Source organism: Myotis daubentonii, chromosome 1 (genome assembly GCF_963259705.1).
Source record: "Myotis daubentonii chromosome 1, mMyoDau2.1, whole genome shotgun sequence".
Classification (NCBI taxonomy): domain Eukaryota; kingdom Metazoa; phylum Chordata; class Mammalia; order Chiroptera; family Vespertilionidae; genus Myotis; species Myotis daubentonii.
The window spans coordinates 27480375-27493654 of NC_081840.1; the positions used below are offsets into that span (position 1 = coordinate 27480375).

At 37.2% G+C, this 13280-nt stretch overlaps 1 protein-coding gene across 4 annotated transcripts in view; it reads right to left on the reverse strand.

Annotated features, from left to right (window-relative positions):
• The window catches only part of RAD51B (RAD51 paralog B), a 611763-nt gene that overhangs the window by 575503 nt on the left and 22980 nt on the right, over nt 1–13280 (reverse strand). For all 4 annotated transcript variants that reach the window (XM_059692581.1, XM_059692571.1, XM_059692589.1 and 1 more), the window contains exons 6-7: nt 7670–7789; nt 6375–6558 (exon numbers count right to left, since the gene is read on the reverse strand). In XM_059692581.1, the coding sequence (XP_059548564.1) occupies nt 6375–6558; nt 7670–7789 (304 nt within the window). The remainder of the gene's footprint in view (nt 1–6374; nt 6559–7669; nt 7790–13280) is intronic.

Genomic DNA, 13280 nt, shown 5'->3' on the forward strand with positions numbered 1-13280 from the left:
AACATTGCCCAGGGCTTTAAACTCTATTAAAATTATAAATTTATCTGAGAAATAAATTTATTGACTGAATAAAATGATAAAAAAACAAAAATAATAAGACTGGAAGCTTTCAAAAAGAAGTCAAGATTTAGGATGTCAAAGAATTAAGCTCCTCAAAAATTAAGCTCAAAACAAAATAAAATATTCTTTTTTAAAGATCAAGCTTTTTAAAGTATAAAATAAAAAACACAAAGAACTTATATACTTAGTAGAGGCCCGATGCACGAAATTTATGCAAGAGCAGGCCTTCCTCCCTCCCCCCCCCCCAATCCCCCACCCCCGGCACCGGCTTCCCTCTGGCACCGGGGCCAGGGGCCAGGGCTGCCCTCGCAGCCCGGCTTCGTCCAGGTCGTCCAGAAGGACATCCAAAAGGCCGTCCAGTCTAATTAGCATATTGCACTTTTATTATTATAGATATGCATAGCCTATGGACATGGGCAATAGGGTAGTGAAGACTTGGGGCGGGGGGGGTTGTGGCTGGGAAGAGGGGGGTAAAGCAGGGGAATGGGAGATATCTGTAATACTATCAACAATAAAAAATATATTTAAAAGGAAAAAAAGTAAAATAAAAAACATATACTTGGAAGATCAGTGTATTAAAGAAGAAGGAAAGAGAAGGGAGAGAGACACCAAAGTTTAGCTTCTAAATATCTTTTCACTTTTTAGAATGAATGTTAGAATGTTTTCCCTTTAAGAAGTATTAGAATTGAAGTAGGCACTTAGTTAAGTATGCATTTCAGACATTGTATAACTAGAAAAAGTGATGCAATCATTCTGCAAATATGTACTAGACATTTATTCAATACAGGACACTATTCAACATGGACACTATTCAATGTAGGCAGCTATGGAGGAGGCATAAAAGACAGTTCTGTTTTGAGGGAGCTTTCTAATAAACTAAGGAGATCAAAATTTAAACTGACACTGCAGCCCTAGCTGGTTTGGCTCAGTGGAGAGAGCGTCCACCTGTGGACTGAAGGGTCCGGGTTTGATTCTAGCTAAGGGCACATGCCCGGGTTACAGGCTCAAGCCCCAGTAGGGGGTGTACAGGAAGCAGCCGATCAATGATTCTCTCTCATCATTGATGTGTCTATCTCTCACTCCCTCTCCCCTCCTCTCTGAAATCAATAAAAATACATTTTAAAAAATAATAAAATAAAATGACACTGCAAGGCAATAAATGATTAAAGTTCTAATTTAGAAGACCAACTAAGTCTCTCAGAAAATGCTAAGAACCAGATGATTTCACTCATATTGTGGGATATAAAACTGAAATTCGTGGATACAGACAGCAGTGTGGTGGTTACCAGAGGGAAAGGGTTGGAGGGGAAGTAGGGGGCAAAGGGGGCGTAACATATGAGGGAAGATGGTCTGACTCTGGGTGATGGGCATACAGTACACGCAGATCTTGTATCATAGAAATGTGTACTTGAAACCTATGTGATCCTATTAGCCAGTGTCACCCCAATAAAATTAATTTTTTTTAAAAAGTCAAGACCATATATACAACAAAAGAAGACAGAATTGGTGGGGGCTAAAACATGTGTGTACTACAAAGAAAGGTAAAATAGAGCAGACCCAAAATCTCAGGAAAGAGACAAAACTTGAGCAGTCAGACATGAAAGAAGGGTAAAATTTAGAAAGGGATATATGAAAGGAAAGGACATCCACAGCTAGAATAAACATAAAAAGGAACAGACGGACCAGCAGCCTGCACAGAAGAGGAAAAAAATGATAGGAAGAGTAGGTTGGAGCAAGATGGAAGCAAACCATGAACACCATATCAGGAATTTAGTCTTAATCATTTAATGAATTTTAACTGAAGTAACTATTATGTGCCATGAACTCTCCTAGATGCAAAGGATACAAGTGTGAACAAACAGATAAGTTCTCTGCCCTCATAGTGATTAAAGTCTAGTAGATATATTCTGTAAGAATGTGCCATGCATTGCTTCTGAGCAGAGGAGGATGTGTTGAGAGATAGACTCTGGGAAAATTATTATGTAGCAGTAATATTGTGAAGATTAATAAAAAGAAACCTTATTTAAATTGGAGTTCAGAGGGCCTGTGGGGCTCTACTCTGCACACTCTACCACTTGTCATCAACTACCCCAAACAGGAAGAGACACACTTGCCATTTCAACAGGAAGATGTCTCTCTTTTTTTTTTTAAATATATTTTATTGATCTTTTACAGAGAGGAAGGGAGAGAGATAGAGAGAAGCATCGATCAGCTGCCTCCTGCACACCTCCTACTGGGGATGTGCCCGCAACCAAGGTACATGCCCTTGACCGGAATCGAACCTGGGACCCTTCAGTCCTCCATCCACTGAGCCAAACCGGTTACGGCAGGAAGATGTCTTTCTGCTCTACTACCCCAACAGGAAGAAGGACAATCTCTTCAACCAGCAACCACTCAGCCAATGAAAAGCCACTACACTTCAAAGACCCAGTTTCCTCCCATGGACTACTTGTTTATAGCAGCCCCCTGAAATCCGCTCTTCTCTATAAAAGAATGTTTGCTAAAAGAGCTCCAAACTTGTGAACGGAAAGAAAAGCCTGGACCCTTTACCTTTCAAGGATATTGTGGTACATGAAAAGGCAAAGTTTGTGGTGAATGAGAGCAGCTAAATTGAGGTCAGACTGTTCTTGTAACTTGGAATAAAAAAAATTAAAAAAAAAGAATGTTTGCTGTTTGCGATTAAACAGCATATCTTGAAGCACAATTCTTCGTTGATCCAGAATAAAAACCATATCTGTCTGTTTGTTTAAGGTCAATAGTATGTCTCTATGGGGTGAAAAAGAGATAACCAGGCCAATTAAGACATTGTAATAATAATCCAGGAGAGAAGTAGCAATTGATAATACTCAATTATGCAATTGCTTCTGGAACAATCTTAGATAAATCACTGCATTTCTCTGCATCCCTCTTCTCACTTGAGAATTGAAATTTGCCATCAGCAACAACCTTCAATTGGAAAATTTTACAGACACATCTAGGCACTGTGTACTATATGTAAAGTAAATCGAAAGACTAAGAGCAACTTACTTTCATTTTTTTTTTTTAGCAACAACATTGGAATTATGCTTGTGCTTGATCAGTTTAACCACTGTATCTCTAAACAAGCACTCTCTGAATAAGAATAGACAGCAAGGTTAGACATTATAATAAAGAGTTTAACTAGAGCTATGAAGATCTATGCTACCTGCCTTTATTTCTCTGTGTGTAATCTACAGTCCCAAGAAAGGACAGAGAAGTGGATACCAAGCTACTTATAATTGTTGGAAACAGAAAAAGAACAGTAGACAAGATAGTTATTTCATTCTCCATTATGCCACAGAAAGCTATTTGTCTCCTAAACTTATTATTTGTAGAGCCTTAAGGGCAAAGACTATGTTTTATTCATCTTTATGATCTCACAGTGCCTAGTACAGAGTTTTGTACACAATTGCTGAGAGTGGTGTTAAAAAGAAAAAGAGAGTCTGAGATCCAAAAGAATGAGTTAACCAGGTAGAGGAGGGTCCAGACAGTAACAATACCCATCAACAAAACAGCTAACAGGGACATAATAGTGAGTGAGACAGGATTTTCCTTTTTGAGGAGCTTGAGGCCTTGTGAAAAAATATATTAGGAGAAGAGAGATAAAATACACCATCTGGAATGAGGTAACTACTAAAATTAATCATTAATGGCTACCTTTTACTGAATGTGTCAAACATTGTGCAAAGAACATTACAGACATTATCTCATTTAATCCTCACACCCCATGAGTCAGATATTATTATCCCCATTTTTCTAATAGGAAACTAGGAGTTGGAGCAAGGATAAATAACTTACTCAAGGTAATAAAATTAGCAAACAGAGAGGCTGTGGTTCAAACCAACATTCAATTCCAAAGTCAGTACCACCAGGAACCAGGGTAACAGCACTGACGGAGTAGGAAGTAATCCAGGATAGACCATATATAGAAATGGAGCTAGATTTGCTGAAAGATGAAGAGCAGTGTTTAAATTAAAGGGGTATTATAACATCTATAAACCGGATGACTAAATGGGTGCGATCCAATGCATCAAATGTAACTCTCCTTCTAGCCCCTGTTTTCCTTCCCCAGATGCAACCAACGGAGTTTCTTTATGAGCTTCCAGAACCAACTTATGCACATAAAAGCACCCAAACTCACTCTCACATTTTTTTTCAATTTTTATTTTAAAATAATTTGAGACTCAACAAACAGTTGCAAAAAGAGCACAGAGAGTTCCTATATGCCCTTTACCCAGCTTCTCTTAATGTTAACATCTGACATAGCCATAGTACAACTATCAAAAGCAATACATTAAGACTGAGGCACAACTAGTAACAAAATTTTGCCTGTTTCAAGCAATTACAAATAGAGCTGCCATAAATATTCTTGCACATGTCTATTGATGCTTCTGTGTGGCAGGGGTCCCCAAGACAATTCTCTGGCTCAATGATTCACTGTGGAAGGACCCACAGGACTCAGAAAAGCTGTACACTCACGTGTGTGGCTTATTATAGCAGAAGGATACAAACTGACATAGCGGAGAAAAGAATAAGCAAAGTCCAGGTAAAACCAGGCACAACCTTCCAGGTGTCACCCCCCAGTGGAGTTGCATGGACGTACTTAATCCTCCCAGCAATGATGTGACAACAAAGTGAAGTGATGTCAACCAGGGAAGCTTGCCTGAGCCCTGGTGTCCATGGTTTTTACTGGGGGGCATTCAGAAGGCACACAGGGCCTGCATGACTGACCTCGGCTATTCAGATTCCAGTCCCCAGAGTAACATAGGTGCTCACCATAAATCACATGTTTTGCATAAACTATCTAATACAGCTGGTTCTATGTGGTCCAGGGCCTCAGGCACACAAAAACATACTTAGTGGGCAGAATATCCCAGTGGCTGAGATCATCTCCCGGGAGCCAGTAGAGGAGCAGTCCTGAAGACAGGCCTTTCTTCGGAATATGCTGGTTTCAGCACCCCAAGCCAGCTGAGCTAGTCCTTTCCTATAAAAACTGTGAATGCATTTCTGGGCTACCTCCTTCATTTTAATATCGGTACAATATTCTGTTATATGGATGTACCACCACTAATTTAGCCAATCTCCTACTCATTAATTTTTAAATTATTTCTACCTTTTTGCTCTAGTCAACAAAAAAGCAAACTTTTATAAATTATAAAGAGCTACAAAAAATAAAGATGTAATTTTTCTAGAAGTATTATCACTGAAAAATGAATTAAAGGTTTAGTCTACTGTGTGAGTTTCAGCCACCTGAATGAATAAAGGGTAGCTTTAAAAATAATCTGAGTTTACATGTGAGTGAATAAATAAAATGCACTGAAGAAAAAAACTTGAAGGACTTTTCTTACCTCCTATAGTATTTGCTGTCAGTAATTAATATGAAAATTATGACAGTAAACCAAAAATTACACGATTTCATGGAAATCACACAATAGCATTACACAATAGCAAAAAATAAGTCTAGAGTTTTGATGGGTTATTTACATATATCTAGAGTCTAGGATTCCTATTGTACAATCAGAGAAAGTTCATTAGACTTTCATAGAAATGCAAGCCCTGAATTTTTGTTTGTGATAAGAACAAATGTCAAAATTTGGTACATACATTCTCTTCCCTCTATCTCACAAGTCATAAACACTCTTGGTACATATTCTTTATGTTAAAAAGATCCAAGATTTTAATTTTCTAAACACAAATCTAAAAATGATAAAATCATAACTAACTGTTATCTCAGTTTAAGGAATTTCTTATCTTCTGTTGAGATATTGCATGGCTAAGACTGAAAAGCCTGACAATACTAAATGTTAGCGAGGCTGAAGAAGCAGGACTCTCCCACACACGGGTAACGGGAATGTAACTCAGCGAACACTTGCATCTTGTAGCTCAACTACCGCAAACCCTTGCAACATATCCTCATCTTCAGATTTCCTCATCACAACTCCTACCACTGAAAGTCATGCCAACAGTAATGGGCTGATCACTTTGTAACTTTTGTTAAGTGTCTAATCACTATGTTGTACACTTGAAACTAGTATAATATTGTATGTCAATAAATAAATAAACCTGTTCCAGGCTCAAACTGTAAAAAGGATGAAATAACCTCAATAGAAGAATAAATTTAATAAGATGGTGACATTTGCTCTGCTATTACACTATGTACCTTTGTTTTACATTTCCTTCTAATTATATTCCTTGATATTATATCAGTGAACTTTAATAATAATAATAATAATAATAATAATAATAATAATAATAATAAAAGAATGGTAAAGAAAAAGAGAGAAAGAAAAACTTACTGGGATTGAAAATTCCTCAGCCAGATATTTCAAGGAGGCTGCTTCTCTTGCCAAGAACTTGTTCCTTTCTCTCATGTTGTCCTGAAGTTGTGTATCAAACTCCTTTCTTACCACAGAAGCAACGGAGTCAATAATCACAAGTTTAACTCCTTTTGAAATAATTTCTTCTTCTAAGGATTCAATCCTGTAAAAGTAGAATTTGTAAAATAGTAGAAAAGTTTAAGACATAATTTTTAAAAATAGGGCATTGCAAAGGTTAGCCAACTTAAAAACAAATTGTTCTTTCCTAAGTTATAGCTATGATTGCAAGTATTCAATAAACATAACTTATTTTCATATACATCTCTTCTATACATATGGCATGCTTTTGGAAATAAACCAAAATGGTCTCATTCCTTAGCCTTTGATAGTGCTAAATCTCCAATTTTAGGGTGAAACTACTTGTGGTAGCCAGTTTCCAAAATAGCCCAGAATTCATACCCTACAGCAGTGATGCCAAACCTTTTGAGCTCGGCGTGTCAGCATTTTGAAAAACCCTAACTTAACTCTGGTGCCGTGTCACATATAGAAATTTTTTGATATTTGCAACCATAGAAAAACAAAGATTTATATTTTTGATATTTATTTTATATACTTAAATGCCATTTAACAAAGAAAAATCAACCCAAAAAAAATGAGTTCGCATGTCACCTGACACGTGTGTCATAGGTTCGCCATCACTGCCCTACAGAGTCTCTCCCACCTTGTACTAGGGTTGGTCTGTGTGACCAATAGCATATGATAAAATGATGGCCTGGCATTTCTGAGAGCAGTTATAAAAGACTAGAGCTTTCACCTTGGGCTCTCTCTCACCTATCCGCTCTCTCAGATCACTCACTCTGGGGGAGGCGAGTTGCTGTGTTGTGAACAGCCCTATGGAGAGGCCCATGGGGTGAGGAACAGAGACCTCTAGCTAACATCAAGGAAGGAAGGGAGGCCTTCCAGCATCTACATGAGTGACCTTGGAATTCTTCAAGGTTCTCCAATCCCAAGTGAGCCTTAAGCTGCTAAACTTTGGGGTAATTTATTAATAAAACAATACATAATTAATACACCACTTAATTAAATATAAAACATTTTATTGTGTTTTTTTCATTTTTAAAGAAATACTTCAATTAATAGGCCATAGTGAATAAAGAATATGGAAATCATTTTATCGCTCATAAACCTAATATGTAGGGAATTTTTTCGCTGAGGAACTAAAAAAAAAAAATCTTCAAACTGTTACTAAAATACTGAAATCTAAACCGGCATACCTTTGTTGAACCTCATCACAGCTGAGTTCCCGATAAAGATGAACTTTACTGCTTGTCAAAAGTAATTTTTCTTCAGTATCAAAATATCTTGGAAAACGAGATTCTGCTATCTCAATCAGTCTATGGGGGGAAAAGCAGAATAATGAAAATAGTCAATGATACTTAAGGCCACATTGCTGAACCTCTAATGAATTTTACTTAGGAAACTCATAAGCCACAAGGAACACTATAATGAAAGCCTCATCAATAGAGCAGGTGTAAGTAAAACGACCTAATATACAAGTCTGGAATGTAAGCCCTGCTTTATAAGCACTAAGAGAGGTTAGCAGATAGAGCATGAGACCAGCAAGGGCTTTTAATTTGCATCTGATGCCTCTCAGGTTTATCTTTCTGGGGATAAATATGTTTTTTTATAAATGATATTTTGACTAGTAGCTATAATACATATTTAATAAAAAAGAAAAATGCATTTAAATGAATGAAATATATTTGAACAAATATATTATCATTCAAATAATCAAATATCAATAGGTCTCCATGTCTGAGACCTAAAAGATATTTTTGTCCATTGAAACTTAATACATACAAAATAAATGTGCCCTAGTCAGTTTTGCTCAGTGGTTGGAGCATGGGCCTGTGGACCAGAGGGTCACAGATTCAATTTCCGGTCAAGGGCATGTACCTCCAACGCGGGTTTGATCCCTGGGTCCAAGTGGGGCTCACGCTGGAGGAACCAATTGATGTGTCTCTCTCACATCAGTATTTCTCTCTCTCTCTTTGTCTCTCCCTCACCTCCCGCCCTTCCACTCTCTCCAAAATCAATGGGGGGGAAATATATCCTCGGGTGAGGATTACAAAAACAAACAAACCAAAATTGCTATCCAGTAAGTCTTTGTTAAACAGAAAATTACTTTCTTCACAAATAAATGTTGTAAATAAAAAATGATTTTCTAAACACTGAATTCTGACCTCAAAGCTAGTGCTAATGCCCCATGGGGTAGGCCAAGCATAGGAGAGTGGCAATTGAAACAGATGCAACTACTTCCATTAATAGTACAAAACATGGAGAGCAGCACTAGAAATTTCTGATTAAAAATATAAACCTTAGAGTATAACTGTCTCCTATTTTAAATGAATCTTTATTAGCCCCATACTTAACTCAAGGGTGACTGGGAAGAAGGCCTAGAAACACAAAAACGATCCTATATTTTATGTTCCATTTAAAGACACAAAGTACAAAAGAACAGTATTTTTTCATTATTAGACAGTTAATGAGTTCCAAGAAGAAGCTGAGAACTTTAAATAGATAAACAAAATAAGTTCCTCACATATGCTATAATCAGAAATGAAAGAGAAAAATCTAAAACAGGAAGAAACATTAAAGAAATCTAGTCAATAACATTTTTAAAGCATACTTTGAACAATTTGAAAAGAAAAAAAACATTAGGTTGAACAGGAAGAGGAAAAATTATTTTAGGAGTAAGGAATAGTACTAAAAGATTTGTAAAGAGTGAGAACAAAATGGATCAAATGACCATTCAAGAGAAGTTCCTAAGAAAAGCATAGGAATTTGAAAATATTTTTTTAAATAAGGTAAATGATAAAAGTAAGAAGAAATAAGATGGCATTAGAAAATGTTTTGAGGGTTTGGGAAATGCATAAATATTTTTATTAGGACAATTATTTATTGAATTTAGTGCTAGTCAGAGAAATCAGCTAAAAAGCTCTGGTACTTGGAACCCACTTAATTTTAACAGGATAGAAATGACAACATCCATCTGAAACATAGAAGTTTTTCAAAATTTGAATGCCCAGTTGATTAGAAACCAGACTGAGAGTGCCTAACTCATTGGCAACAAGTGAACAGCTGACAGACAGTAATTCTCTGCCTCCAACATTAGACTGGATTTCAACTAGTGGCTCTGGAACTCCTTACTGCTCGTTCATTCCATTAACGTCCCTCAGAAGGAAAGTGGCCATGGCATGGACATGAGCTAACTTTATTCATAGTTTTGCTCTCTTCTTTCCCTGATACTTTGGTGGAGAGTGGAGTTAGGGGCAATGTCACTAACACCATGAAATTTATAAGCCACAGTTCTTGCTAATGATAAAATTTACTTCTGGACATTAAATATATCAGGAACTCCATTACTAGGCAATAGGAGCATTTTCTTTCTTTCCATCCTGAAAATGCACAATTTATCTGGTTTAGTAGGAAATAAACTAAAAGAGCCTTACTGACTTTAATAACCACTGGAGATGGCAGGAGGGAAATAAATCATACAGGGTTTTAGCCAGAAGGTGTAAGTGGGATAGCGGTGGTGCCTTTAAGGTCAAGCTTAATGAGCTTAGAGACTAACTTAGGGTCAATAAACCTGAAAAACTTAGGAATTGTGCAGAGATAAAAATAATAACCATAGTTATCAGACTAAACAATTGTATCAAATGGTTATTTACATACCAGTATGCTGTGATTGTCTTTAAGTTTCTGTAAGTGATTTTTTTAATTTTAGAAAAGATTTTTAAAATATATAAATCAATAATATAAATGCAAAAATATATACGCCTCACATTAATCATAGCAATTTGTCATGACAATCTTCATAACAAAGATCTGTTTTGTTTGGAGCAAACAACAGAAAAGAACCCATCTTTTGCTCCAGACATTAATTACATAAAGTTTGAAAACAATGCCATCTAGTGGACATCTTTCAAAGAATGCACTTAGATTCATTCATTCAACAAACATTTATTGAGGACTTACTATATTGTATGCCAGGCACTGTTCTAGTGCTAAGGATATGGCAATGAACAAAAACAAAACAAAAAATCCTTCCCTTGTGGAACTTACATTCTACTGAGAGAAACAAAGAAATATAGTATAAAATACATCAGATAATAAACGCTCTAAAGAAAAGGGAACCAGTTTTAAGAGAACAGGCTGTGACAGATGGAAGCAGGTGACATTTTATGTAAAGTGGTCTGGGGAAACCTCTTTAATAAGGTGACATTTGAGCAAAGGTTTAAGGGAGACAAAAAAAAATGAACCATGTGGCTGTCCAGTGGAACAATGCATAGGAAGAGAGAACGATAAGTGCAAAAGCCCAGTGTAAGAAGATGCCTGGGGATTTGAAAATAACAAGGAGGCTAATGTAGCTGAAACACAGAAAGCAAGAGGGAGAATAAAAGGAAATAAGGTCAGAGGGCTAGCCAGGGAGCAAAACACACAAGATCCTTGGGTCTGTGGGTTTTATTTGGATTTTATTTAGTAAAAGCCTAGGAGCAAGACAGACACAGCCGGACTTTTCTTTATAAAGAAGCATTCTAAATCCCAAATGAAGAAGAGGCTGTAGATGGGCAAGGGTGCAAGTAAGATCGGCCAGTGCAGTAGTCCAGATGGGGTCTTGAACTAGAGAATAGCTCACGTGATTAGAAGTAACTGAACCCAAGATACAGTTCAAAAGAGAAGCTGAGTGGATTTCTGGACTAACTGTTCAGCATCTGGAAGAATGGAATTAACCACTCACTGAAGTGGAGAACAATGGATTCGAATCAAGGTTTTTGTCATTATTTCCTTGTTACTTCACAGCTCTTGTATAAATGGAAAGTTAAAAGCTTTAGCCCTAGCCAGTTTGGCTCAGTGGATAGAGCATTGGCCTGTGGACTAAAGGGTCCCACGCTTGATTCCGGTCAAGGGCACATGCCTGTTACAGGCTCCTCCCTAGCCTAGGCCCTGGTCGGGGTACAAACCAATAGATGTGTTTCTCTCACATTGATATTTCTCTCTGTCTTTTTCTCATTCTTCCACATCTTCTAAAAATCAATGGGAAAATATCCTCGGGTGAGGATTTAAGAAAATAATAAAAATAATTTTTTTAAGTTTTATATTAGTGACCACATGCCAACTTGAAATAAAACATATTCTTGATGGAAAAAAAAAGTCCTTTTATTGTGCTGAAATATAAGTTCATGGTTTTTCAAAGCTTCTTGTACATATGTAATATTTTCCTGTTCATTATTTAATATGTACTTGTTCAGCATTGTGAGATTACTAAACATAATCATGTGAATCTATTAGTACCTTACAGATTCCAGCAAATTCCGAAGTTCTGTTTTAGTAATAATAAGTACATAAAACTAATTTCCATCTTCTACCCTAGAAACTCTTCATGATCTCCCTTCCTACTAATTCACCTAGATTCACAAATAATAAGGCAGCTGAAGTTGGACTAAGGAGAACCTAGCCAGATTCATGAAACCACCAAAAAAAAAAAAAAAAAAATAGCAAGGGAATTTATCTCCCCTATTGACCTCCTACTCAAAGATCCTGGATTTGTACCAACTAGCAAATAGGTGACTAAGACCACACTAGTACTGCCTTCAAAATCAGCCAAAGTCATGGCTGGCCACTACCCCTCTATGCCTCCCTCTTGATACACTGATTCAGAAAGAGTGACACTTTACATAGTCTGGCAGGAATTAAAGGGGCTGGCTTGCCCAACCGGTGTGGCTTAGTGGTTGAGCATCAGCCTATGAACCAGAAGGTCACAGTTCGATTCCTGGTCAGGGCACATGCTCGGGTTATGGGCTCAATCCCCTGTGGGGGGTGGGCAGGAGGCAGCCAATCAATAATTCTCTCTCACTGGTGTTTCTCTCTCTCTTTCCTTCTCCCCTCCTCTCTGAAATCAATGAAAATATATTTTTAAATAAATAAATAATAAAGGGCACTGGCTTTGGGGTACCTGACACCCTCAGAAGTGACATGCATGCTAAATACAGCAACTCCTTCAGACCTAAGCCTGGCCATGGCTTCCACACAGCACCAATACAACACATACCTCTCCTGTGTATACTTAGTTATAACTTACAATTTTACATTTTTGTGATTATTTGATTGGCTTCTTCCCGTTTTGGACTACATCTTCTTCCTATTTTTCAAAGCTTTTCTGATTTCATGACAACTCAAGAATGTCTACTTCTACTTCATAATATTCCGATTCTATATCCTACCTCCCTGTGTCCCCTTCCAGGGTCCTGGGTCCCATCTCTTCCTTCCCCGCTTCCCTCAGTGTTCCTCACATGTCTATTTGTAGTACTAAGACTCAGCTTTTAAAAATATGTTAAATTGACTTTAGAGAGAGGAAGGGAGGGGGAGAGAGAGATAGAAAAATCTATGGGCTGTTTCCTGCATGCTCTTTACTGATGTTCAAGCCCGCAACTCAGGCCAGAATCCACACAGACCTGGCTAAAATATACAGTGAAACCTCATTTCTCGAACATCTCCCATCTTGAACAATTCGGTTCTCAACCAAATTGTTCACCAAAACTTCTTGGTTGTCAACCAAAATTTCAGTTTTCAACCTGACAACCCTTTCACGCTGATACTTCAGGAACAAAACAAATTGCTGACAAACCTGTGGTATATACTTACTAGTACAAAGAATAGATACCCAAGAGATGTAAAAAAAAGCAAATAAACTCTAATCAAAATAAACCATTTGGAACATATCTGGTCAGGGAATATGTTTTGATTTAAATAGCATTCCTTGAGAGAAATAAGGAAGAGATCTGATTCACAATAACATAGTGAGAGAAAGACTCACTATACCTA